The sequence below is a fragment of the Corythoichthys intestinalis genome, chromosome 4 (genome assembly GCF_030265065.1).
Source record: "Corythoichthys intestinalis isolate RoL2023-P3 chromosome 4, ASM3026506v1, whole genome shotgun sequence".
In the NCBI taxonomy this organism is placed as follows: Eukaryota; Metazoa; Chordata; class Actinopteri; order Syngnathiformes; family Syngnathidae; genus Corythoichthys; species Corythoichthys intestinalis.
The window spans coordinates 46275401-46302949 of record NC_080398.1 but is presented as its reverse complement, the minus strand read 5'-3'; the positions used below and the strand labels follow the sequence as shown (position 1 = coordinate 46302949).

The 27549-nt window shown below is 37.5% G+C and overlaps 2 protein-coding genes across 3 annotated transcripts; one reads left to right on the top strand and one right to left on the bottom strand.

Annotated features, from left to right (window-relative positions):
• Positions 1–14004, bottom strand: trip13 (thyroid hormone receptor interactor 13). 2 transcript variants are annotated; one of them, XM_057835332.1, is made up of 14 exons: positions 13861–14004; positions 13605–13683; positions 8306–8465; positions 8095–8221; positions 4407–4462; positions 4148–4238; positions 3975–4047; positions 3834–3897; positions 3673–3759; positions 3262–3368; positions 3021–3174; positions 2837–2949; positions 2681–2750; positions 1–851 (listed from the first exon to the last, which is right to left on the bottom strand). In XM_057835332.1, the coding sequence occupies exons 1-14, from the start codon at positions 13979–13981 to the stop codon at positions 756–758; spliced, it is 1398 nt and encodes a 465-aa protein (XP_057691315.1). In that variant the 5' UTR covers positions 13982–14004; the 3' UTR covers positions 1–755. The 2 variants fall into 2 exon arrangements, with proteins under 2 accessions (XP_057691315.1, XP_057691316.1); XM_057835333.1 differs by having other exon boundaries at positions 13605–13680.
• On the top strand, positions 13956–27549 carry brd9 (bromodomain containing 9). Its single transcript, XM_057835331.1, has 17 exons — positions 13956–14127; positions 16621–16835; positions 17468–17590; positions 17688–17817; positions 17908–17965; positions 18124–18268; positions 18387–18497; positions 21638–21798; positions 21876–22008; positions 22130–22205; positions 24215–24310; positions 24376–24508; positions 24607–24718; positions 24782–24835; positions 24913–25018; positions 26200–26370; positions 26448–27549. Exons 1-17 carry the CDS (start codon positions 14079–14081, stop codon positions 26528–26530), a joined length of 1956 nt encoding a protein of 651 aa, XP_057691314.1. The 5' UTR covers positions 13956–14078; the 3' UTR covers positions 26531–27549.

Genomic DNA, 27549 nt, shown 5'->3' with positions numbered 1-27549 from the left:
TAGTATTCCAATAGTTTATTTTGGTAATATACACTGAAAGAGTGCAAATATCATCTGTTGCTATAAATATGGATCATGTCCCTTTTTTTAAACACAGACAAAAACATTGGCGTCCATTTTAACTGGGAGGGCAGGCAGTAAACGATCCCATTTCAGTGCCAATGACGGCGATACACGTCCAATTTATTTGGAGTGGAGGGTTTGTAGTGATCCCTCCAGGTCTATTGCCGTCAATGGCAGTCAATGAGTCATGTTAGGAAAGAGCTGAACGATCCGTATGAACATTCAAACAAATTAAACAATTGTGGTCAAAGTTGCAATTAAAAGGATGCATAAGATAAAACAGTTCACAGGAAGTCATCGGCGTACAGAGCCAAGGTATGGCTGTTTCTTAAATTGCATACTTCAAGCAGCACAAAAGAGCACATTTGATTACTGCTGTACTATTTTTCATTAATGACGCATAAGTGTTTTTTTTTACACAGATGACAACATTAGCCTGGGCTCGCTACTCTAAATTTCGGTTACGCTGCTGCTGCAACAAAATTCAGCCATGAACTGAAGACACGCTTGTTCACTGCAGGCAGACTTTGGGATATTAAACTCATCCCAACTGGGACAGAAACAATTTGAACTATAGCAGCAAATATTAGAAACAGAAACAGTTAGAACATTAACTTTGTGAGGCTGAACCAATTAGTGCAAACTACGGCTCATATAAACAGCTGACGTATTTAGGCTACAAATCATACAGGTCATACAACATTCACTAGGTTAGATATTTCCTCCTTCTGCTTATCCACTGCCTGGTCCATGGCCCTTAGAAATGTTTCCAGAGTCACTCTGTGTGCCTACAGGGAAATCAAATAGATTACGATAAAAACACAACTCTTATTTCGTTAGCCAAGTAGTTTAGTTGCCTCGGCTCTATTTGACAACAAATTAAACAAGAGACAAGTTGCCTCAAATCAACCTCTGATGATGACTAAGAAAAACATCAATTTTAGCTAGCACATGGCATTTAAAAAAAAAAAATGCAATTCTGATTGCAATCTTAAAACTTGCATACATATGTATGCTATTAGACAAGAGGTGGGTAGAGTAGCCAAATATTTTATTCAAGTAATAGCAGTGTTACTTCAAAATAATATTACGCAAGTAAAAGTAGTCAGCCAAAAAATGTACTCAAGTACAAGTAAAAAAAGTATTTAGTGAAAAGAATACTCAAGTGATGAGTAACATTGTGAGTAACTGCTTAATATGTTCGATTCTATTTTTCTTTTTTTACCACGGTATGTTTTTTCTCAGCAGTTATCAGTATGAACTGTTTTTATTATACTGTACTATAACCTATTACATAACCACATTTAGTCAAAGAAATACATTTAAAAAACCATATAAGTCCGGCGAGAGAAAAAAAAAAAATCTACAGAAAGGAAGCATCATTCGTTCAAAGGGAATGAGTGCCCTCTAGTGAAGAAAATAGTTCCAAGTTTGAAAAGTTCTGTCACAGTTCCTATTATTAAATTAAAAAGGCTCAGAACTCCGGTTTTCTGTGGTCAATCGGCCAAATAAAAATTGGGAGAGAGGTCAAAATTTGCGCTTTCAAGTCATGTCAAATACTCAATTTTTTACAGTGCATTAAAGATGCCATGTGATTGAATAGGCCAGCGTGAGCATAGAGCGGCAAGCTCGACTCTGATTGGTATAATGGAGTCATGTGATTATTGTTGCAACGACTCATTGGTGAAACTGGTAGAGCTACTGTTGGTTTGCTGGCAAAAAAAGTAAAAAATAACACATAAAACAGTGGTTCCTAATCTTGCCAAAGGTACTGAAGCCCACGAGTTTCACAGATGCATTCACCAAAACCTTCGGAATTTCATAATAAAGCCATTTTTTACGAATTCAAAACCTAACAAGATAACATCCATTCCTGTTCAAACTTCTCCCAGAGTTGTAATTCACTACAAATAATTTTGCCTTTTGCTGTTGATCTTCGCATTGATAAATGAAATCAAAATTAATGTCTTTTCACACTGTTCCTGTCTTTGTTTTTATGTCTACATTTTCATTTAATTGTCGCATCCTTGCATCACATACTGTTCCTGGCGTAAAATGACGCAATAAAAATTAAAAAATAAAAATAAATAAATATCCACGCAGTTCATGCTGTCTGTAGGTCTGATATACCAAGTGCCAGCCAACCTTCCACTGAGCAAACCAATTTCTCCTCCCATTAGATAGACGACTAGCATTTACAAGAAATAGAATAAAGCCTGTAAATTAAGGGCAAACCAGTCCAAAACCTGGTCTAAAACACTATTTTGCCTTGATTAGTCATCGTACAAAATAGGGCTCTGCGTTTCTTAACCTTCTTCGAACCACTGGCTTACTCACCGAACCCTTAGGGTTCGCTTGAACTCCAGTTCAGGAGGAAAAATGTAACGACTAGTGTAGCCCAAAATAGCGGCATAAAAGTAGCGTTCTTCTTCACAAATCTACTCATGTAATATTAAAAAGTATGGTGTGGTTAAACTACTTTTAGAAGTTCATTTTTCTCCAAAAATTACCGGTATTCAAGTAAATGTAACAGAGTAAATGTAACAGAGTAAATGTGTTATTACCCACCTCTGTATTAGGCTAGCAATTTTGCTTGGTGTTTAAATACAATGCTTACCTTAACGAAGAGTGCATGAGCAAGAAAGGGTAATTTCCTCAGGGCCCTTCCACTCAGACCTTTGCTTTTTCTGAAAAGAATAAGATAAATGTTGGAAAGAAGAGCACACAACTGGCTGCTGATGCATCATGAGAAAGTACTGTATACTTTACTCACAGGGCGATGTTCCTAAGCATCAGACTATGTTCAGAGACTTCACTCTTTGCAAATCCCATCGTCTCAAGCTCAAAGATCGTGAAAAGTGGCTGCCGTGGGTAAATGATTTGGCACTGCACACATCAAGAACTGATTAATATGACAAACTTTCACATCCTTTATCTAGAAGTGACACCTGAATTACCTTCATGAGCTCCTCAAGGCAAGAAAGAAATATATTGTAAATGCCCTTTTCAGACGGCAGTCCGATGTACTGTTTAATGTCCGCTCTATCCACAAAGGCCAAATCGATCTTTTCTGTCACATTGGAGGTAGTCAAGATCACTACGTTGGAATGTCTGAAAGAAGAACCTGAAAGTTGACATCATACAGAACTTGCTTCCGAGGAGATTTTTTTTTTTAAGTGGTTGCTAAATTTTTCCAACTGTTTGATTTGGTCCAGCTGAGTGAGGACAGCGTTGACCGCGCGGAAAGAGTCGGATGGCTCTGTTCCCGCCTGGCTGGCGTTCCTTGCTGCTGTCAGACTCTCCACCTACATGAGACCAGACAAACAATTTGCAGGAAAATGCAGTACATTAACGTACGGTATGTTTCATAAATGCATTCAGATATTTTGTTAAAAATGTGAAGTGTCCTTAATGACATTGTGAATTAATCTACCAATATTGTAGCCCAATTAGGGTTGTGAATCTGAATACAGTATGTTTGATTAAATATATCACGGCTGATCACCTAGATCGACCTCAATTTTTGTTCGATCTCGATCTAAAATTGCCCAGCCTTTCTTGCATTTGTTCCCCCTCTAACCATTTGTGAGAAAGAATTGTTTCGTTTACCTCATCGATGAGAACAAACACAAGAGCATCTTTGTCATCAATAAGATGCTGAATCTTCTGAAACATTTTTGTGACCAGTTTGCCGCTCTACAACAAAAAACTGTGGTTAGCAAACAAAGAGGACCTGAAACCCTCGAAACCTAGAACGAGAGCTCTTTTACCTCAGAGAAGTACTTCGAGAATAAGCTGTGGCTGTTTATTTCCACAAATTGTGCATACGTGTACCTGCACGGGGAGGGATCAGAGTATGCACATGAATAAAAACAGCTGAAGCCGAGGCACATTTAATTAAATGGTCTCACCGATTTGACAGTCTGATTGACAGCTTCTGGGCAAGGGCTTTGCACAAGGATGTTTTACCGGTGCCTGGGGGGCCTGGATGTGCAAACAAAGAGATGTCTTGATAGCTGCAATACAAACTGGAATAATAATTGGAGGATTGTTTTTTTTTTTTTTTTTTTTTTTCTATGGTTACCATGCAGCAGCACAACACGATTCCATGAAATCAGGCTACTGTCAACGTTCTTGTCAGAGAAGTAAATTGTTGTTGTGACATAATCCAGTAACTGGAAGAGAACCAGATAAATTGGAAATTACCGTGAGCATTTTGCTCTCATGGTAGGTTTTATGTAATTTTGCCATAATGACAACAGTGTAGTTATGTGACTACTAACTTAATGATCAAATCGGACTAGTTGAATACTGTAAAACTGAGCAACATGCATATATCTTACCTGAGTTTTTACCCCACTGTCATACACCAGACTCTCCCAAAGTCCATGGAAATCAGCTGTTTGGAAACAATGAGATACCAATGTAATGCAACATTCGAAATGAAGTTTGAAATATGAAATGAAATACAGTTTTAGCAGTAAAAATAGCTACCTGAAATTTCCAAAGCACTTCAAACACCTCTAAAATCTTCAAAAAGAAATGAAAAATACCGGCACATTTACTATTTAAATTAGGATTTTAGGATCATACTCTCGTACCACATCTTTGAAGGATATTTTTGCCAAAAGATGAGTCTTTGCCGAGTAATAGATGCAACTCATCCAGGATATGTTGAAAAATACTAAATCTATACTGTATTAGTCCAATTTGAAGCTGTTTTTGACCAGATTTTCTACAAGCGATATCATACAAAAATGTTCCTCAAAAACACTTATTTTTTTAATAACCTTGAAAGTGCCAAGAATGTCAATTTTTCAAGTTTAAGTGCTACCTCGACATAAGTTTGCGTCGACATACGACCCTTTCGCCATCAGATGTAAAATTTGACTCGTCATTTGTCTCGACTTGAGGTGTAACAATTAATCGATAACTATTTTGATAACTTTTTGAATAATCATTTAGGACCTTTTTCACCTTAAACTTGTCTAAATTATTGAAATTATAACATTTATAAAACTTCTCAGTTGTAAAAATTATCAGATTTCTTCATTATATTTTTGTTAAGTCAAAGTAGGCCATGAAAAAAAAATCTGCTTTTACTTTGGAAAATAATTCACATTTTTGCCAATTTTTAGACATCCTACTGTCTAAACTAGCTTCTTAATAAAGGTGCAACAACTAATCGATTGAACCAGATTAATAAATTAGTTGCCAACAAGTTTGATAAACAATACAGTTGAAGGAAATAGTCTTTTTTTTTGTTGTTGTCTTTTTTCTCTTTAGAACCAAGAAGTAGTGATCACCGCCCGCAAGGAGGACAAAGAGGGCAGGTACTTGACTAATAAGGCGCAGTGTGACATCATACTGTGACTACTTTCAAAAACTTTTGATTGCAGAACGATTTAACTTAGACAAGTGATTGCAATAATAATAATGAAAAAAAAAAATTAATTAAAAAAATTTTTTTTTTTTTTTTTTTTTTTAAACTTCAACAAGGGCGATGCATTACAAATTAAATGCATTAAAAAGTTTAAAATTTTGGGAAATGACTTTGGTGCTGCAACGATTAATCGATTAACTCAAGTAATTCGATTAGAAAAAAGCTTCGAATCAAATTTTGCTGCTTCGAAGATTTGTTTAATTACTGTGGCATTGTAATGGTTTGTTTTGAAAGTGTTTGCAGTTAGTGTTATTGATTTGGGTGGATACACTGCCCTCTAGTGGCAACAGTGAATATGATAATACTCATCTAACATGGCTGGATCCAGCTGCTACCTGGTAAGACCAACATAAGGTTGTAGGTTTTTGTTTGTATGATTGTTTATGCATTCGTAATTTACTTTAGGGTATATTTAGCAGTTTTTGTAGGAATATGTGTTTGAATGATTTTTTTTAAGAGCAGTGTAGAAAAAAAAAAAAGTTAGCATTTTATAGCATTTAAGCTAGCAGACTTTTGCTATGCATTTTTTCCATCTGTTCTTCTGTTGTACTTTGATCCTCATTTGAAATGTTTTATACCGTTTGAGGCTAATCTCATGTATTTTTATTTTTAAATGCAAATATTGAAATGAAAGTAATTCTGCATAGTTTGGAAAAAAACACAAAGTTTATTTTGTATTCACATTTAATGCGCTTTTAAAAGTGCAATCTTAGCAAGCCTTTGTTTTACATCTCCCTAAAATTTATTCTGCAAGGCATTAAATATTCCTGTCCGATTACTTGATTATTTGAACTAATTGATAATCGATTACTTAAATATTCGATGGCTGCAGCCCTAAATGACTTCAGTGTCTCTTTAAGACTCAAAAAATGTCACCTCCAAAACATTTCATTAACAAGTTAAATTTACACTCTACTCATCTCCAAGTGGCCGTTCCAACCAGACACATCAAAGTATAAATACTAGTCCTTCTCAAACAATTAGCATATTGTGATAAAGTTCATTATTCTGTAATGTACTGATAAACATTAGACTTTCATATATTTTAGATTCATTACAAACAACTGAAGTAGTACAAGCATTTTATTGTTCTAATATTGATGATTTTGGCAAAAAAAAAGTCAAGAAAACCCAAAGATCCCCATCTCAAAAAATTAGCATATCATGTAAAGGTACTCTAAAGAAGCTACTAACCTAATCATCTGAATCACCGAATTAACTCAAAACCCCTGCGAAAGATTCCTGAGGCTTTTCAAAACCCCCAGCCTGGTTCATTACTCAAAACCGCAATCACGGGCAAGACTGCCGACCTGACTGCTGTCCAGAACGCCATTGTTGACATACTCGAGCAAGAGGCTAAGACACAGAAAGAAATTTCTGAGCGAATAGGCTGTTTCCAGAGTGCTGTATCAAGGCACCTTAGTGGGAAGTCTGTGGGAAGGAATAAATGTGGCCGGAAACGCTGCACAACCAGAAGAGATGACCGTACCCTGAGAAAGATTGTGGAGAAGGGCCGATTCTAGACCTTGGGAGACCTGCAAAAACAGTGGACTTGAGTCTTCATCCAGAGCCAGCGTGCACAGGCATGAGCTGGAAATGGGCTCCAGGTGCCGCATTCCCCAGGTCAAGCCACTTTTGAACCTGAAACAGCGGCAGAAGCGCCTGACCTGGGCTACAGAGAAGCAGTACTGGAATGTTGCTCAGTGGTCCAAAGTACTTTTTTCAGAAGAAACCAAATTTTGCATGTCATTCGGAAATTAAGGTGCCAGAGTTCGGAGGAAGACTGGGAAGAAGGACATGCCAAAATGCCTTAAGTCCAGTGTCAAGTAGTGATGGTCTGGGCCTGGGGTGCCATGTCAGCTGCTGGTGTTGGTCTACTGTGTTTTATCAAGGGCAGGGTCAATGCAGCTAGCTATTGGGAGATTTTGGAGCACTTCATGCTTCCATCTGCTGAAAAGCTTTATGGAGCACGACCTGGCACCTGCTCACAGTGCCAAAACCACTGGTAAATGGTTTACTGACCATGGCATTACTATGCTCAATTGGCCTGCCAACTCTCCTGACCTGAACCCCATAGAGAATCTGTGGGATATTGCGAAGAGGACATTGAGAGACAGCAGACCCAACGCTGTGGATAACCTTAAGGCTGCTATCGAAGCATCCTGGGCCTCCATAACACCTCAGCAGTGCCACAGGCTGATTGCCTCCATGCCACGCCGCATTGATTTCTGCAAAAGGATTCCCGACCAAGTATTGAGTAGTGCATAGCTGATATAATTAATTGAAGGTTGACTTTTTTTGTATTAAAAAACACTTTTTTGAATTGGTCGGATGAAATATGCCAATTTTTTTTAGATAGGGATTTTTTTGTTTTTCTTGCCTTTTTTGCCAAAATCATCCATATTAAAACAATAAAAGGCTTGAACTACTTCAGTTGTGTGTAATCTAAAATATATGAAAGTCTAATATTATCAGTCCGTTACAGAAAATAATGAACTTTATCACAATATGCTAATTTTTTGAGAAGGACAAGTACATTGTACCATGGTGAGCTGTTCAAGTGTTCTCTCCAGTAGGTGCTACATCACCTGCTGGAAGCAACCAGTGATTAGCTGCTGAGAGCTCCTCATCCTCCTCCAAACAAAGCGTACTGGGCCCATCCTCATTAAGAGTGAAAATGTGAATGGAAACCTGGCTCTTCGTCAAATCGATGGCCTGCAAGTGGAAAAGCAAGAATGACAAAAGATCAAAATCAGAAGAAATAATTAACACAAACAGAACAAAGCTGAAATAACCTACTTGTGATGGCATGTCCTCCCGGTCCACTACGGCGACAGATTCTACATGAGTGCTTAGGAAGCTTTCATCAAACTTCGACCACTTGTGGTTTCCAAATACTGTGCTGTTGCCACTAAGCATTGCCATGACATGCGTCCTCACTTCAGATAGTTTAGCTGTGCTAAAATATAAACATGATACAAAAATAGAAAGTGTATATACCCTTTGTAGGAAACCCATTTACCTCATTGGTTGCCATTGGCGCTGCTCAACGTCCAATCCATTTTGACAGGGTGAGGCTGGCAGTCAAAATGGATTGGGCATCTAGCGCCATCAATGGCACTCAAAGACAAAGATTTATAGCAAGTCTTCCCGGTTTAAATTAATTGGACATCTATCGCTGTCATCAGCAGGCAATGAGCGATGTACAATAAAATTTTGTCAAGAAAAAAAAAAAAAAAATCAACTTTGGAGTGTTATTGGGGGCCATAACAGTAGTGTATTTCTATTATTATTGGTTATAATTAGATTTTTATTAGCATTATATTTATAAATTTATTCATACAGATTGGATTAAAATATTTAATATTTTTAAAACATTATAACTGAGACCTGGCGTCCACGGATTTTGTTTTTTGTATTTAAAATTGTATTAATTGTTTTATTTACATTTTGATCATATACAGTGGGGCAAATAAGTATTTAGTCAACCACCAATTGTGTAAGTTCTCCTACTTGAAAAGATTAGAGAGGCCTGTAATGATTGTCAACATGGGTAAACCTCAAACATGAGAGACAGAATGTGGGGGGAAAAAACAGAAAATCACATTGTTTGATTTTTAAAGAATTTATTTCCAAATTAGAGTGGAAAATAAGTATTTGGTGACCTACAAACTAGCAAGATTTCTGGCTGTCAAAGAGGTCTACCGTCCTCTAACGAGGTCTAACGAGGCTCCACTCGTTACCTGTATTAATGGCACCTGTTTTAACTCATTATCGGTATAAAAGACACCTGTCCACACCATCAGTCAGTCACACTCCAAACTCCACTATGGCCAAGATCAAAAAGCTGTCGAAGGACACCAGAGACAAAATTGTAGACCTGCACCAGGCTGGGAAGACTGAATCTGCAATAGGTAAAACGCTTGGTGTAAAGAAATCAACTGTGGGAGCAATTATTAGAAAATGGAAGACATACAAGACCACTGATAATCTCTCTCGATCTGGGGCTCCATGCAAGATCTCACCCCGTGGCGTCAAAATGATAACAAGAATGGTGAGCAAAAATCCCAGAACCACACGGGGGGACCTTCACCCTGCTGAAGAAAGTACACGTCCAGGCCCGTCTGCGGTTTGCTAGAGAGAATTTGGATGATCCAGAAGAGGACTGGGAGAATGTGTTATGGTCAGATGAAACCCAAATAGAATTTTTTGGTAGAAACACAGGTTCTCGTGTTTGGAGGAGAAAGAATACTGAATTGCATCCGAGGAACACCATACCCACTGTGACGCATGGGGTGGAAACATCATGCTTTGGGGCTGTTTTTCTGCAAAGGGACCAGGACGACTGATCTGTGTAAAGGAAAGAATGAATGGGGCCATGTATCGAGAGATTTTGAGTGAAACTCTCCTTCCATCAGCAAGGACATTGAAGATGAGACATGGCTGGGTCATTCAGCATGACAATGATCCCAAACACAGCCAGGGCAACAAAGGAGTGGCTTTGTAAGAACCATTTCAAGGTCTTGGAGTGGCCTAGCCAGTCTCCAGATCTCAACCCCACAGAAAATCTGTCGAGGGAGTTGAAAGTCCGTGTTGCCCAACGACAGCCCCAAAACATCACTGCTCTAGAGGAGATCTGCATGGAGGAATGGGCCAAAATACCAGCAACAGTGTGTGAAAAGCTTGTGAAGAGTTACAGAAAACGTTTGGCCTCATTTTGTCAAAGTGTCATTTTGTCAGTGTTGTCCCATGAAAAGATATACTTAAATATCTGCAGAAATGCGAGGAGTGTACTCACGTTTGTGATACACTGTAGCTATCTCCCCCTATGAGAAAATATTTAGACAGCAAAAACTTAAAACTCAAGAGGAAAAGTTGAAAGATCTCCAAGAGGTACATTCAAAACATTAAAAGACGAAACTACATCTCGAATAAAAAATGTGAACAAAAAACTTGATGAAATGAACACACAAGAAATTCAGAAAAAAAAATGCTCTTTACGAAACAACAACATTACGTGGTGGGAGGGAAGTCAATAAAACTTTTATCATACAAACTTAGAAAACAGCAAGCTGAGAGAACTATACATAAAATAAGAAACCCTGTAACTAACGAAATAGAAAGTAACCCCGAAAAAAATACAACGATGCTTTCAGAAATACGTTCAAGAACTATATTCTCAACCACAACTAAATAATAATACACAGATCCCAGAACTTCTAACTTACCTTCAACTACCACAGTTAACAGATTAGCAAAATGAGAAAATAGTAGCAAAAAATTACCGAAGAGGAACTAATATTAGCGATTGGGAAATTAAAGACAGCTAAATCACCAGGGGCAGATGGTGTCAATGCATTGGTATAAAACAAAGCAGGACCAACTACTATTATTGAAAATTTTTAGATTTTAGAAAAGAAAACAACTCCCCCCACTTGGAAAGATGCAATAATCTCATTCATACCAAAATTGGGAAAAGATAGCCTCGAATGTGCTAATTGACTGTTGCCAATTAGCCTCCTAAATGTTGATCACAAATTATTCACCTCCATAATCTCTGATTAAAATCAATATTACCAGACCTGATACTTATGGACCAAACAGGCTTTATAAAACAAAGACAAGCACAGGACAAGATTTTACACGTGACAAATCAGGCAATAGAACAAAAACAAGAGACGTTGATTTTAAGCCTGGATGCCGAAAAGGTGTTTGATTCCATGAGATGGACATTTCTTTATGAAGTACTCCGAAAATTTGGTTTCTACCCAGCAATGATTGACATTTTAGCAGCATTGTATAAAAACCCACTAGCAAGAATAAAAATTAATGGTGATCTGAGTGTCCCTTTTAAACTGGAACGGTGAACAAGACAGGGTTGCTGCCTATTACCACTCTTTTTCGCCATATTCATAGAACCCCTGAGCCAATGGATCAGGCAAAGGTCAGACATAAAAGGTGTAAACATGAGACCAGGGGAACAACAATTGGCATTATTTGCAGATGACTTATTGTTGACCATAACAAAACCAACACAGATACTACCCAAATTACTGACTATGTTAGAGGAATATGGCAGGCTATCGGGATATAAAATTAACATACATTAAAAAAAAGCCCTGACATTTAATTATGATCCTCCACCACAGGTTGAGATAATGTATGACTGGAACTGGGAGGCGGTTTCAATTAAGTACCTTGGAGTTCAGATACCAAAAGACATTACAAAGTTTTTCTAATTTAACTATAATGCCTTAAATTTAAAATTGAAAGCACATCTGCAAAGATTGAATGTCATACCCTTCCTGAGTGAGTTCTAAGATAGAATCAATCAAGATGAACATACTTCCACGACTGCTTTACCTCTTCCAATGTCTACCTATTAAGATACCATTGAAACAATTTTTGGAATGGGAGAGGTTAATTTCCAGATATTTTACAAGAAATTGTAGATCTCTTCGAGTCGAAGACCTGTAATAAAATTATTTCCAAATTGTATAAATATTATATCAACAAAGATGGAGAATACTCATTATATAAAACAAAAATGGGAAGGGGAAGGAATTATCCAACTTGATTTAAAAAAAGTTAGGAGAACATGAGCCAGCTGCAATGGACCACAACGGGCTCAAATGTATGGCGTGAATTTTGTTGGAAAAATGTTATGAGATAGTACTTTATAACCCCAGTCCAAAAACGACACCTGGGTAAAGGAGACGCCTGATGGAGAGACTGTGGGAAAAATGGAGCGAACCACTCACATATATTTTGAACATGCAATGTTATTACACTCTACTGGACTTAAATCCATGCACATTTGGAGTTTTTCCGGGCAACATATCCCTTTTAAATGCAAATGTCTGTATCTGGGTGATTTGAAGCTGGAAAACTGGAAAGCCAATGATAAAAAAACTGTTGAAGATTTTACTAGCAGCCATTAAGAAATCTATTACCGGTACTAGGAAATGGCTTAAAAAAGAATCGCCTACTGTTGAAGAATGGATAGATACTGTACATGAAATCTACATCATGGAGAAGCTATCATTTTCACTTAAATTTGAGATTGATACATTTTATTTGATATGGTCCAAATGGACAGAGTACGGGAAACCAATTAGAATGGACTTCAACTGACGTTCAAAAGAGAAAGTACATCCTATCCTAACTATGTTGGGTGAGAAAACAATACCTGGTGTGCTCCCAAATGTTTTAAGTTGCTGTGCGTTATTTTTATTCATCTTTTTTCCTCGAAAGTATGTTTATTATTTTTCTTAGTTTTCTTTAAAAGAAAAATGTAAGGAATCGACAAATGGACTATATTTACTCATCAATGTATATTATTTGTGAGAATTGAGAAAAAGAAAAAAAAAAACTATGTACCCGTACTCCATACCACTATAATTAAGACATGATGTCCTCATACGGTTGCCAGATTGGGCAGGTTCCATCTCAATTGGGGTATATTCAAGCCTACTTTTGACAAAATACAGCAGAACCATTTTGATTAATTTTAACAGTTAAACTTGTACGTCTACACACAGTTGATGTTCAGCTATGTTACTTACGTACAGCATAATTTCCTTCACTCTAATTCTGGAAACTATCACACGAATGTGGTGTGCTTCACAATGTGTGAGCTGTGAACTGCACGTATTTTTTTCTGACTTGTATTTACACAAATTGAACTTTTTTAAAAAATGACATAACATTAAAATGTGTTAGATACACTCTTTGTTATTGTTTTTTTCCAGGTGAGTTTTGAATAGTTTCCTCATACTGTATGTCATGACAGTTGGATTTACTTCTTGTAAATCATGTTGTTTACCAAATGTTAACATTGTGCCCTACAGCATGACCAGAAATGTGAATTTTAAGAATGTGACGCCAGATCTATATGGTTTTAAGTATGTTTTTTCCCATTACCAAAAATAGTCCCTTGCCCTATGAAGGGTAAAATTGGTATTAGTGACTCAATATTACTAATAGCAGACATAAAGGTGTTTTCGTTTTTGGCTGTAGTCTAAAAGCACAGGCACAACTACAAGTGGAAGGCAAAAAACTATCATTGTGAGTACTTTAGAACTCAGCTTCAACCCACCTTTGGGATTTAACATGCACTTCCAAAACAACCCCATGGTTTTGGTCCCTCGCATCCATTCTGTCGTTTTCCATTTCTGCTGTAAGAAGAACGAGTTAATGGGAAAAGTTAAATTCCCTGCTACAGATACAGATCATCGTCGTTGGCGAGAAAGTACAGTAGTTAGCGAAGTTAGGACGACAGTCAAGAGTCGTTATACCCAAACAGCCAAACATAACCACACTAAACGTAAAGATTTATAGACATAAATGCATACCAAAACGAACTTTGCAGAAGCGCTTCTGGTGTTTTCTCGAGTAATTAAGTAATAGACGAGCGGCGGATTCAAAAGGCTCGAATTCTTCGCGCCGTCTTTGAACCGGAAGAAGAATTAACATTCGTAAGACGCAATTTCCGGTTAGCTACGCGTCAAATGCTTACAAAAACCCAAGCTACACACATTAAATAAACTATTTTGAGTGCAAATATTCCAAAATGGGGAAGAAACACAAGAAACATAAACCGGAGTGGAGAACAGTCGATGGTATAGGAATGCATTTCTTACATTTTGTTAATTAGCAATGTCTTTGTTATTGTTGACGCTAGCTTCACATACAAGCAAAGGCAGCGAATCTATTAGTATTTCTATTCATTGAATGTGACAAGAGGCCTTTACTAACATTATCGACTTCATCATTACATTCATGTGACGTTTCGTTTTAACTGCTAGTCAGTTTAACAGCAGATACGGTTAAGTACTGTTTGTTTAATTCATACTTTATTATATATAACTCATCGAGGCATCTGTCAATTTATAGTATAATGCAGGTATTATATCTAATATTCATAATATGTTACTCTTATAATCGGATAAATTTTAATAAACGGGAAATTAACTGGGCCCCCTATTAAAAGCTTTAAATAGCTTTCTTGGAGTGTCCCTTCCACATATCTAATTGTATAAACATACCTATTTGTAATTCACCATGTATTGTGATTTCTGGATGATGTGCAAATCCACTAAATTTGATCGATTACATTATTTACAACTCTTGCTTCATAGTGATACTCTGGGACAATTGAGAAAAGAAATAACTCTGAGCTAAACCTACACTGCTGGCCAAAAGTATTGGCGTCCCTGTAATTCTGTCAGATAATGCTTAATTTCTCCCAGAAAATGATTGCAATTACAAATGCTTTGGTATTAATGTCTTCATTTATTTTGCTCACAATGGAAAAAACACAAAAGAGAATGGGGAAAAAAATGAATAAATCATTATCATTTTACACAAAACTCCAAAATGGGCCGGACAAAACTATAGGCACACTTTGAAAAATCATGTGATGCTTCTCTAATTTGTGTAATTAACAGCACTTGTGACTTACCTGTGGCACATAACATGTGGTGGCAATTACTAAATCACTCTTGCAGCCAGTTAAAATAGATTAAAGTTGACTCAACCTCTGTCCTGTGTCCTTGTGTGTACCACATTGAGCATGGAGAAAAGAAAGAAGACCAAAGAACTCTCTGAGGACTTGAGAAGCAAAATTGTGAGGAAGCATGGGCAATCTTAAGGCTACAAGTCCATCTCCAAAGACCTGAATGTTCCTGTGTCTACCGTAAGCAGTGTCATCAATAAGTGTAAAGCCCATGGCACTGGGGCTAACCTCCCAAGATGTGGACGGAAAGGAAAAAGTGACGAGATTTCAATGAAAGATTGTGCGGATGGTGGATAAAGAACCTCGACGAACATCCAAACAAGTTCAAGCTGTCCTGCAGTCCGAGGGTACAACAGTGTCAACCTATACTATCCGTCGGCGTCTGAATGAAAAGGGACCCTTTGGTAGGATACCCAGGAAGACCCCACCTCTGAACCAGAGAGATAAAAAAAGCAGTCTGGAGTTTGCCAAAACTTACCTGAAAAAGCCAAAAACGTTTTGGAAGAATGTTCTCTGGTCAGATGAGACAAAAGTAGAGCCTTTTGGGAAAAGGCATCAACATAGAGTTTACAGGGGGAATTAAACGAGCCCTTCAATGAAAAGAACACAGTCCCCACTGTCAAACATGGCGGAGGTTCCTTGATGTTTTGGGTTTGCTTAGGTGCCTCTGGCACTGGACTGCTTGACCGTGTGCATGGCATTATGATGTCTGCAGACTACAGTACCAACAAATGTTGCAGCATAATGTAGGGCCCAGTGTGAGAAAGCTGGGTGTCCCTCGGAGGTCATGGGTCTTCCAGCAGGACAATGACCCAAAACACACTTCAAAAAGCATTAGAAAATTGTTTGAGAGAAAACACTGGAGACTTCTAAAGTGGCCAGCAATGAGTCCAGACCTGAATCCCCTAGAAAACCTGTGGAGAGATCTGAAAATGGCAGTTTGGAGAAGGCACCCTTCAAATCTGAGACCTGGAGCAGTTGGCCAAAGAAGAATGGTCGAAAATTCCAGAGCATTGTAAGAAACTCATTGATGGATACCGGAAACGGTTGTTTGCAGTTATTTTGTCTAAAGGTTGTGCTTCTAAATATTAGGCTGAGGGTGCCAATACTTTTGTCCGGACCATTTTTTAAGTTTTGTGTAAAATGATAACGATTTAATTTTTTTTTCATTCTGTTTTGTGTTTTTTCATTGCAAGCAAAATAAATGAAGATATTACTACCAAAGCATTTGTAATAGCAATCATTTTCTGGGAGAAATTGGGCATTATCTGACAGAATTGCAGGGTTGCCAATACTTTTTGCCAGCAGTGTATTTATCAATTCCATGACTGTTGTTTCAAGAGACATGACTTTTCACCATCAATCGGCCAGACGATTAACTAGACATTAACCCTTTAAAGGGCCTAGCCAATCCATTTTGAATGATCGCTGTCATCTTCTCCCAGTCAAAATGGATTTCATGTCTAGCACCGTCAATGCGAGCCAATTAGTTAAATGATTGCCCTATAAAGGGTTAACAATGAGCTCTCATGGCATTTGCTTTGTTCAATTCCTTTTTTTTTTTTTTTTCTTTTTTTTTTTCATAATATTTTTTCAGACTACGAGGACAAGGCATTGGAGAAGCCACTTAAGCTAGTGCTCAAAGTAGGAGGCAGCGAGGTGACAGAACTCTCAGGTTCAGGCCATGACTCCAGCTACTATGACGACAGATCAGACCACGAGCGCCACAAAGAGAAAAAAAAGAAGAAGAAGAAAAAATCAGAAAAGGATAAGGACAAATATGTGGACGACGAAGAGAGAAAACGACGAAAGGTCAGTTTTATGAGAAGATGCTTGCATTTCAATTAGGCCTGCAGCTATTGATTATTTTAGTAGTCGATTAATCGATGAACTGGTTCGAATGATCGGGTAATTGGATAAGGAACATACAAAAAATAAAACACCTGACCTGAGCCTCAAACGGTGGAAAAAAAATATATTAAAGAGAATATATGTACAACAAAAGAACAATTGGCTAATTTACTTCGCAAATGTCAGCTAGTTTAAATGCTATAAAATGCCAAGGTTTTTTTTACAATGCTCTTAACAAATAGTTCAAACACATATTCCCACAAAAAACGGCAAATTATACCTTTACACTAAATTACAAATGCATTAATAAAAACATTCGCTCAAACAAAAACTTAACTCATGTTGGTCTTAACAGGGAGCAGCTGGATTCAGCCATGTGAAATGAGGCAGACTAGAGGGTAGTGTGTCTACCCAAATCAATAAAACTAAATGTAAACACTTCCTTAACAAACCATTACAACGCCACTTTAACTAAACGAATACTTAAGGCAGCAAAATTTAATTCGAATATTTTTTTCCTATTGAATACTCGAGTTAATCATTGCAGCACTAATTTCAATGTCAAAACTTGTTTGTTGCCTCTCATATGACAGGAGGAAAAGAGGAAGAAGAGAGAGCGCGAGCAGACTGAATCTGAGGCAGGTGCAACAAACGTGGTCAGCACTGGGGCGCCTGTCGAACCTTTCACAATATCCAAAACAAGTATCAAGATGGAGGTGAAGAATGCACATTTTAGCCTGTACAGCACGTCTCTGCATGTCCAGTTTAATTCCAATTTTGACTGATAATCACAAGGATGATTTTATTGATCAGCCAGAAGAGAAGAAAAGGAAGAAGGAAAAGTTGGACAGCGGGGCTAAATTTGAAGAATTTCACCCTGGTGTGAAAGTTGAAGTAGAGCACCAAGGGGAAAGGCCAGTGCGAGCATGTCGGACACAGCATGGCAAGGGCCAATTTTACATTATTGCGATTATTAAGATCAAAATGTGTTTGTGAAATTGCTACATTTTCATTTATTTCCCTCCCAATACAGAGAATGAATCCACTCCTCGGCAACTATTACTCGAGCATTTCCTGCGACAGCTACAGAGGTATGGTTAAAAATTATACTTCATACTTTTATCATTTATGCTAGATCTACATAGCAAAAGCTGAATTTTAGACACGTAGTTCAAGTGCAATACTGTAAATCAAAAACTATTCTTCACAAGAATTTTCCACTCATGGTGTTTATTTCTTGTCTCCACAGAAAAGATGCCCATGGTTTCTTTGCCTTCCCAGTAACAGACGCAATTGCTCCCAATTACTCAATGATCATCAAGCATCCAATGGACTTCAGCACCATGAAGGACAAGATTACAAACAACGAGTACAACACAGTGACAGAATTCAAGGTAAGACAAGGGGGAATACAAAATTTAGGATCCATAGTGCTAGTCAGTGTTAAAACTTGGATAAGAAATTGGAATGATTTTTGACATTCTGCATCTTTGAATCCATTGTCTTCATTAGGCGGATTTCAAACTGATGTGCGACAATGCCATGGTTTACAACCGTCCAGAGACAGTCTATTATAAGGAAGCCAAGAAACTTCTTCATACTGGTTTTAAGATGATGAGCAAGGTAATAAAACTAATGATGTCTTTGATACCCGCCTGGAACATAAGTATGGATGCACACCACTTAATGTTTTGATTAACCATGAAACACCTTAGCACCCCGTGAATTCTTATTTGGCTACACTTTTATGGAATATTATACTTTACTTTCTTTCTTGAAAAAGATGTTTCAAGATGTTTGGGTTAAGCTAAAACAGAGAGACAAAGAACTTAATTGTAACCAGTGAAATGACACAGAAATTTATATTAGATTTTCCAGATGTAGTCCAATGAGTATCAAAAAGAAACACATTTATGCATAGACTTCAAAAATCTATGTCATTTTGTGGCCTGGTCTGAGATTTGGCTTTCAAAGAAATTGGCTTTGCTGTGTCAGTAATATCCAGGGTTCCCACAGCTCCTTAAAAAGTCTTAAATTTAAAATCCGGATATTCAAGGTCTTAAATCATCTTACATTTAATGGAAAAATGCAGCAGGTATTAAATTTCCAGAAGATGTGTTTAATGCCAGGGGAATCACTGTAGTCTGCTGTATAACTTCTAATTGTGTGTATCAGTTTTCTTAATGGCCGTGCACTAAGACTGCAACTAAAGATTATTTTCATAATCGATTGATCGGACGATTAATTAAACGATTGATTAATCAGATAAATGTCACTTGAAGTTGTTTTAGGCAGGTAGTAAGTACCAATGAATGGATGACTATTACCTTCAAAAATATTTTATTACGGCTTCCTTACTTAACTGTACTCTATTACTGTATCGATTTTAAAATTCGTTGGCAACTAATTTATTAATCAATTGAATCGATTAGTTGTCGCAGCCTTATTAAAAAGCTTTGTTTAGACAGTAAGATGTTCGAAAATTGGCAAAAATGTAAATTGTTGTTTTCCAAAGTAAAAGCAGATTTTTGTTCATGTCCTACTTTGACTTAACAAAAATATAATGAACAAATCTGATAACATTTACAACTGCAAAGTTATACAGTATGTACTAGTATGTTATAATTTCAAGAATTTAGACAAGTTTAAGGTGAAGAAGGTCCTAAACAATTAATTGGTAATCAACATGCTTCTTAATTAATTTGCTAATTGATTAGTTGTCGGTTAATCGATTAATTGTTGCACCTCCACCGTGCGCTAATGTATCAAACTCCCATGTGGTACATTAAAACAGTTCAGACCATGAGGACACTCAGATTCCTATTCTTTCTAAGCAGCTGAACACGACAGGTTTTAAAAAAAATAAATAAATAAAAATGGCAGTGCACTAATTGCGAGAGTTTGGGATTAATATAGTATATATGATATGTTGTACGCAACCTCGGCTTGACTTGAGTTGATTTATTATTTTTAGGTCATCCAGAGTTCACCCAGCGTCCTAAACAATGGATTGAAAGGGACATAAAATTACTGAAACCTTGTTTGATATTATTTGTAAGGACTCCAAAACCGTAGCAGCACTAATAAGTTTTTACAGCACAAACCTAGCACAAACGAACGACACCATTGCGATTCCATTCCTATGTAGGGGTGGATGCGTGACGTCATCACTACAAATTAAAAGATGAATATCTACAAAACCGTTGCAGCAAAAACAAATTTTACAGCACAAACGAAGTACAAATGATTGACACCATTTGTAGCCACTTTAGATAAAAATGGGGGGCCTTCTGACCGCAGATTGGCATGTAAAAGAATTGTAAGCATCTCTAAAACGATAGTGACACACATGAAACCTTTTACAGCACAAATGATTGACATTGTTTTTTGTTTTTTATAAATTTGCATCTAATAGGGGGCAAACTTCACAGATGTGGACAGTGGGGGTCAAAGCCATCGAGTCACACATGATAGTAGAATAACACCAGCGGTCTGTGGCAGAAACTGTTTACAGTGAAACAAAAAAAATTTTTTTTTTCATCAGAAATTATTACGACATGTTTTGGCCTTAAATTATATTCGCATTAGATTAGATTTGACTTTTAAGAGTGTGCAAGAGCCCTGATTATATTAAATCATATACTGTAGTGGGTCTTGAAAGGGTGGGCGCATGTGACTCTTGGGAACATGCTTGTTTTGTTGGCTGTACGACAATTAACTGTGATTGCACATCCACTTCAGTCGGTGGCAGTGGCACTCTCGGTGTTGCTATGGTGTTAGTTTGCACCAAGCCAACGATTTGAAGAGAGTAAACAAACCCTGCATATCATACATATAAATAGATGTCCTGTGTGAGTTGTCAGCCACTTTGGACGAGCCTCGTCACTTTTCGGCCATTTTGCGTGGGTCCATTCGATAAATATAACATCATTGCCAATGGAGCGTGTACTTTGAAATGGCTTTATAATGCTCAATTTTCAAATGGCTTGGTTTTTAATAAACCTCAGAGACGCAGAAAATTAACTGCATTAACAATGGCAACAGTTTGTCATAAACCAAACTGTTTGTAAATCCCTCATGAATGCAATGGGTTAAAAGTATTTTAATAAAGAAAATCCCCCACTTACGTCCGCCACAATAGACCCCGTCATAGAAGTCCCTCGATGCAAGATGGCCGCCAGTTATTTACGCCGCCAACTCTACCTCTGGACATCTAGCCTTACATGTACACCCTCGGTCAAAATTTTTGACCGTCTTTTTCATTCAACTGAAATGTCTCAGGTGTATGACCGTGGGTATATATGTGATATTTATGGAACAAACCCTCAGAGACAACTTTTGCACAAGAATGAAAATAAAGGTGGCAAGAGACTGAAAAAAAAAAAAAAAATGCTTCCCAGTCACTAAGAAGCGGAAATATGACATTGCGTAATTCCACATGTAGTACTATGCTGACAGTATATATAAGGATTTTTTTCCCCTTCATTTTTAGGACTTGATGGACTTTAAATCTTTTCTGTTACTATTAACATTATGTTAATAAAGTCATTCTTTGTTTTAAGCTGCACTGTTTTCTTTTTTTGTTTTCTTTAATGGCAACGAGGATGCAATGTTATACAGAGTTCTACAGATAACAATTTTTAAATGATACTATTTATAGTCGAGTAGGGAGTTTACGCCATGTTTTCTTCTTCCTGGAGGTGTCGTAACAGAAAATTGGTTGAGATGCTCTGCATTAAATGTTTGTAACTTTTGTTTTTAAGGATCGACTGTTGGTTTTAAAGCGCAGCATGTCTTTCATGCAAGACATGGCAGCCATTTTGGGAGATGATGAACTAGAAGCTGATATACCTACAACGGAGACGACTCCTATGCCGGTAGAATCTGCCAAAAAGTCCAAAAAACTACCAGTGAAAGACATGACGTAAGTGACGACGACATGTTGCTTAATTCAGTAAAGGTTGAAGAAAAGGCATCACCTCACGGCTTTTCTGATTTCAGCTACCTGTTTGAGTTAGAGGGTAATGCCTGCAGCCTGACAGACAGCACAGCAGAGGAACACGTTCTTGCCCTGGTGGAACATTCGGCAGATGAAGCCAGAGATCGCATCAACAGATACATGCCAAACTCAAAGGTGTTGTACTTTCCATGCCCCTATCCCCACATTGCTTCTTCATGTTGCATTAGTTTTGATCATATCTCCAGTGTATCAACTCTATTTACAATGTTATGTCTGCTTTTTTTTTTTTTTTTAGATAGGCTACTTGCAAAAGGAGTCCGACACATCTCTTGTGTACACTGTTGTCAATCAGGTCGATCCCGATGCAGAAGGTTTGATACCATTGAATTTTTTATACAAACGCGGTGATCCAAGAACTTTCAAGTCATTTGAAATATAAAAATCTAAGGCTAGGTTCGAACCGCAGGTCTTAATGCAGAAATCAGAATTTTTCATGTTTTTCCGACTTGTGTGCATCAACTTGACGGTATGAACAGGATAAGTCGCGTAGAAGTGGACCATTTAAAATTCAATCTGGGTCACTGTTGTATGTGGTTAAAATCTGATCAAGGCCATGTTTTTCAAAATTTAGCGGCGGTCTGAACTCTCAAGTCTCCCAAATTACAATTCATGCAGCAATTATGTCAGCACAGACTGAGAGAGTCAGGGAGCACGGCAGCGATGGACCTGTGCATAACCCCGGTAATACACATGGGGCTTCTGCGTCAGCGCAGTGAAACGCGGTCGGTAAACTCAAGTAGCGATTGCATACCAGTTGCAGACTGGCTGCGTTTCAGACGCACCCCAGAAGAGGTTAAATGCATCGCACCCGAAACGAACGGCACAGTTTACCTTTTGTTGCGAGACGCAAATCTCCTGCCTCAATCAAACTACCGGTAGGTAGGATCGGGCAGACTGGAAGTCACTTGTGTAAAAATATAGTGCATCCGGTCATTTTTCAAAATAATATGCAAATAATTTTAATACTTTCTGCGTGGCACTTTTAACTTGAGAAAATTCATCAATAAAGCTTTTTAAAACCTTTTTATAAGAAAAAAAAGATACATTCAGGCATTTGATTTGTAAAATACATGTTAAAATCTTTCTGTGTCATTGCAATTGTTTTTTTTATTTTGCACATGATTTCTTTTTTGTTCTTTCGTAAAGAAAGCTGACCAACACAAATGGATGTCGTATTGTTATCTTTAAATACTTGCTACTCGGAATCTCGCGATATAAAATATTTTACTTTTTCTTTAGTGTCATGTCCAAATTGTCTTTCAGTTTTTATTGAATTTTCTTAAAATGTAGTTAACTTTTTTTTTTTTTTTTAAACATTTTTTCATAACGTATTTGTGCAGGTTCACCATCACCCAAAAAGCCTGTTAATTGCTAGTGTTTAACATTCCTTAACTCACTGGCTGCTGTTAAAAGTGATCGACGAACAAAAGTTTCTTTAACTTTTTAATTCCTGATTTTTTCCCCCCCAAACCCTTACAGCAGGGGTATCCAATTCCGGTCCTCGAGAGCCCCTATCCAACTTGTTTTCCATGTCTCCCTCCTTTAACACACCTGAATCAAATGATAGCTCATCAGCAAGCTCTGCAGGAGCCTGATAACGATCCTGATTATTTGAGTCAGGTGTGTTAGAGGAGGAAGACATGGAAAACAAACTGCATTGGAGCTCTCGAGGACCGGAGTTGGATACTAGCTAATGAACGATCATTCGATCCCTTCCCGCCCTTCCCATTAAAAATGGATTGGACATCAATTGGAATCAATGGCAGACCAAGAGTTAAGCTGTGTGATATCACAAGATTTATCAACCAAAACAAAGAAATAAATAATTAAAATTCCCAGGGCAAAATACACACTTGTCACACTTACGGTATTTAAATTTGTCTTTTTCAAATGATTTCTTTTTATTTTATTTTATTAGGAAGTTTTAATTTTTCGAATAAATTCTTTTATTTTGTATTATTTATATTTTTTTACTCATGACTATTTTTGAATTGGCTTTTTAAAATCATTTTTAATTTATTACTAAAAATTGATTTTTTCCCCCCCAAAATATATCCTTCAGCGAATCCATTCATTAAAATTATGTATTTTTTTCTATTGCCCATTGCAAAATTCATGTGGGCAACACTTTTATTACAATTTGATATTAAATGGGACCTGTGAAATATTGTCCTGTGGGCTGCAATTGGCACACGGGATGCAGGTTTGAGACCCCTGTCCTATAAGAATGAAATAATTACATTTAAGAAAGAAAAAAAAAATCACGCATGAGAAGGTAAAGAAAAAAAATAACAAACCTCACTTTTATTGACTTTTTCAGAAGAGGAAACTCACAAAGTGGACTTGAGTTCATTGTCAAACAAGCTTCTTCCAGGATTAACAACACTGGGGTTTAAAGACGACAGGAGACACAAAGGTACTATATATTATAATGTTCTCTTGAAATTGTGTCCACTAAGACATCCTTCTTTTGTTTTGCAGTGACTTTTCTCAGCAGTGCCTATAATATTCAGAGCCTTCAGAAGAACTCCGTCTATCCAGACTTAGTACCTGAAGAGTCAGAATTGCTGTGTTCAGCGTATGGAGATGAAACGGGGGTACAATGTGCTCTGAGGTAGCGATAACAGGTTTCCCTTATTGAAAAAATGTGTAAATCTTGTGATTGAAAGTGGCACAAATTTTACTTCTGTAGTATTTTTCTCCCACTTCAAGCATTCTGGACTTTGTGAAGGGCTGTGGAAGTGTCACTAGGCATTGGGTCGATGGACTTCTGGACAAGATGACAGCAGGCGATCACACGAAAGCTTCCAATCAGATACGTCAGGTGTGTGGTGCAAACAATTTGTTACGTAAACCTCAAATATGACCCCTGATGTTTATTCCTCAGAAGAGAAACATGCTGAAACCTGACGAAACCAAGACGGGTCTTTGTGACATGCAGGTGGGTTGAATGTGAGGATAGTTTTAAGTTAAATTACATCTATATTTTGATTGAAGTTCTTTTGTATTTGTGTTTAGGGGGCAGATGGCCATGGTCTTGGAGAGAGCAGTTCAGTGTTGGACTTCATGTCTCTAAAAAACTACCCCGATATTTCTCTTGATATATCCATGCTCAATACACTAGGTATGTTAGCAACATTCTTGCTGACAATGACAATAAAGTTCTATTCTATTCTATTCTGTTTGCTAAGCGCCATGGCATTGAGTACCTCAATTCTGCAGATTTTTTCCAAATTTTAGGTTTAATGACTTTTCAGTATAGCAGTAAACATCTTATCAAACACAGCCTATAATAAACAAGCCTATTTCCATGAAAGCACTTTTAAATACGTCTTTAGCCAGCCAGCCAGATTGACTATTATCGCATCTTCTGGAGTTGTATCTATGGTTGTCCCGATCACGTGATCAGAAATCGGGCCGATCGCGCCATTTTTCAGAGGATCGGAATCGGGTGAAAAGGATCAGGTTTTTAAATGAAAAAATATATTTGTTTTTCCGCTTCATGTTCGTATACAGACTCTCACCCTCCCTCCTGCTAAGCGGTGCAGCCAAACTGTCCAGCTTGGGTTTGGTACTTGTAGTTAACGACGATTGACAGGTTTGTAGCTTTGATCTTGCCAGGGAAGCTTGGTAGCACTATGATCAAAGGCCCAAATTTGTCAATCAGCATTAAACTTGCATAAGTGTATTGTGGCAACTCATAGTGTATTGTAAGTGAGATGCTGTTGTCAGCAGTGTGAGCATATTTGAGTCGACTCACTCAATGAAGCATTTAATAAAGACAAGCGCTTTTCTACGTTATTCTTGTTTAAAAATAATACACATTATGAAGGTGGCACGGTGGGACAATGACATGTTTGGAACTTTTGTTTAAAAAAAAAAAAATCCGGATTGGGATCGGGACTCAGTAGATTCTCAAAATCAGGTGACTCATACTCAGGTGCAAAAATATGTGATCGGGACATTCCTAGTTTTATCACATGTCACTGACAGCAGCTTTGTGTGGTCTCTTTGTTTTTTTGTTGCACAATTGAACTCTGAATCAATCCTTGAAATGTAAGCATGTCACTATGGAACCAGAGAATTGATTTTGAAGTTCAGTCTACCACGGCTATTCATAGCAGACAGGAGCCCTGCCAAGAAAACAAAAAAAATGTAAATGGAAAAACTCATGCTCACTTGCTACATTTTGTTGCAACATTGTGGTTCTGTTTGTAGATTCTTAATTGGTGATATATATATATATATTTTAAATTTATTCTTATTATTAAAATTTTGTTTTCTCGAACCCGCCTGTTTTGTCAGGTAAAGGTGTGAAAAAGGAGCCAGGAAACGAGGAGGGCCAGCAGCAATTTGATGACGCTGACAAGCTACTGCAGGAGTTTCAGGAAGCTCAGGTGGACAGAGTCGGCTCCAGGCCTTCGTCCAACCTGTCATCCCTCTCCAACGCCTCCGAGAGAGATCAGCACCACTTGGGTAGACGTGTTGTTACTGTTAAGCCTTGACAATTATATGGTCTCTATACTTAATTCGATGGCTGTCTTTTTTAACAGGGAGCCCGGCGCAGTCCGAAATGGTTCATGATCCATATGAGTTCCTGCAGTCTCCAGAATCCGAGAGCCCAGCCAACAACTGACCACATTATTTTATTTTTCACTGTGACTTTGGCTGGTCAAATATAGTGGCCACAACACAAGCCAATGAACTTTTTTGAAGGCTGAATGTTATGTGTACAGACCGTTTATTGCAGTGGTCTTAAACTTGCAGCCTCGGGGACATTTTTGGCTCATGGGACAGTATTTTGTGGGACCCTACTTAGATAATTAAGTTTTTTTTTTCTCAATACTTACAGTACAAGCTAACATGATTGATTGAAATGTAATTCCAAAGTGATTTACAGATGGAAGGAAAATTGTGTGACAACACAGTCATGGTTTTCGCAAACTTGCAAGTGAAGGAGAAGGTTGGGCACCAATGTAGCCAATTTCAGGAAAAGTGACACATTTTTTTAGTTGAGTACGTGTGCATCTCAACGGCAATGTGTATTATATGCACAGAGAAAGATGTATTGCTCAACAAATACAACATGATATACCATTACTTAACTAGAAAAATGCTGAGGAATATACAATAGCAGAGAGACTTGAAAGCAGAGCAGGTAACTCTTTTTTTGTAAAGAACTGTTCATGTTCTTAACTGTTAATGATAGATTGAAAAGATCGGATTGCTTGTACTTTTTACCCAAAATCTTGCACGTTTGCCCCCGAGTAAGATTGAGTTTAAGACTTCTGCTTTATTTTTTATTTGTATTTTATTTTTTTTTATGTGTGCTACGTTAAAAAAAAATAAATTCTTTCACATGTATTTATAAAAATGTGTGGTTTAATACACTGCACCACAAAAACATGCTCTTCAATTATAATGTGTGTGACTGCGCTGTCAGCTTTTCCCAGTCAAAATGGATTGGACGTCCAACACGTCAATAGCATTGGAAGATGAGCATTCAGAACAGGGGTGTTAACAGGATGCCAGGTGTGGGTTGGAATTAGTCTTACTTAAAAAAAATCTTTTAAAAAAAAAAAAAAAAAAAAAAAAAAAAGGCTACAATGCTCAAGTAGGTCGAAATCTAGCGTAGGGCTACTGCACCTTAAAACA

Bases quoted from the DNA above. Each gene is read 5' to 3' on its own strand.
- trip13 (XM_057835332.1), bottom strand. From the start codon at position 13,981: ATGTTAATTCTTCTTCCGGTTCAAAGACGGCGCGAAGAATTCGAGCCT. The intron at 8,466-13,604 runs GTGGGTTGAAGC...TTTATATTTTAG, and splicing joins GTGCATGTTAAATCCCAAAG to CACAGCTAAACTATCTGAAG. The intron at 8,222-8,305 runs GTAGGTTATTTC...TTCCACTTGCAG, and splicing joins GGGAGGACATGCCATCACAA to GCCATCGATTTGACGAAGAG.
- brd9 (XM_057835331.1), top strand. From the start codon at position 14,079: ATGGGGAAGAAACACAAGAAACATAAACCGGAGTGGAGAACAGTCGAT. The intron at 14,128-16,620 runs GTATAGGAATGC...ATATTTTTTCAG, and splicing joins GGAGTGGAGAACAGTCGATG to ACTACGAGGACAAGGCATTG. The intron at 16,836-17,467 runs GTCAGTTTTATG...CTCATATGACAG, and splicing joins AAGAGAGAAAACGACGAAAG to GAGGAAAAGAGGAAGAAGAG.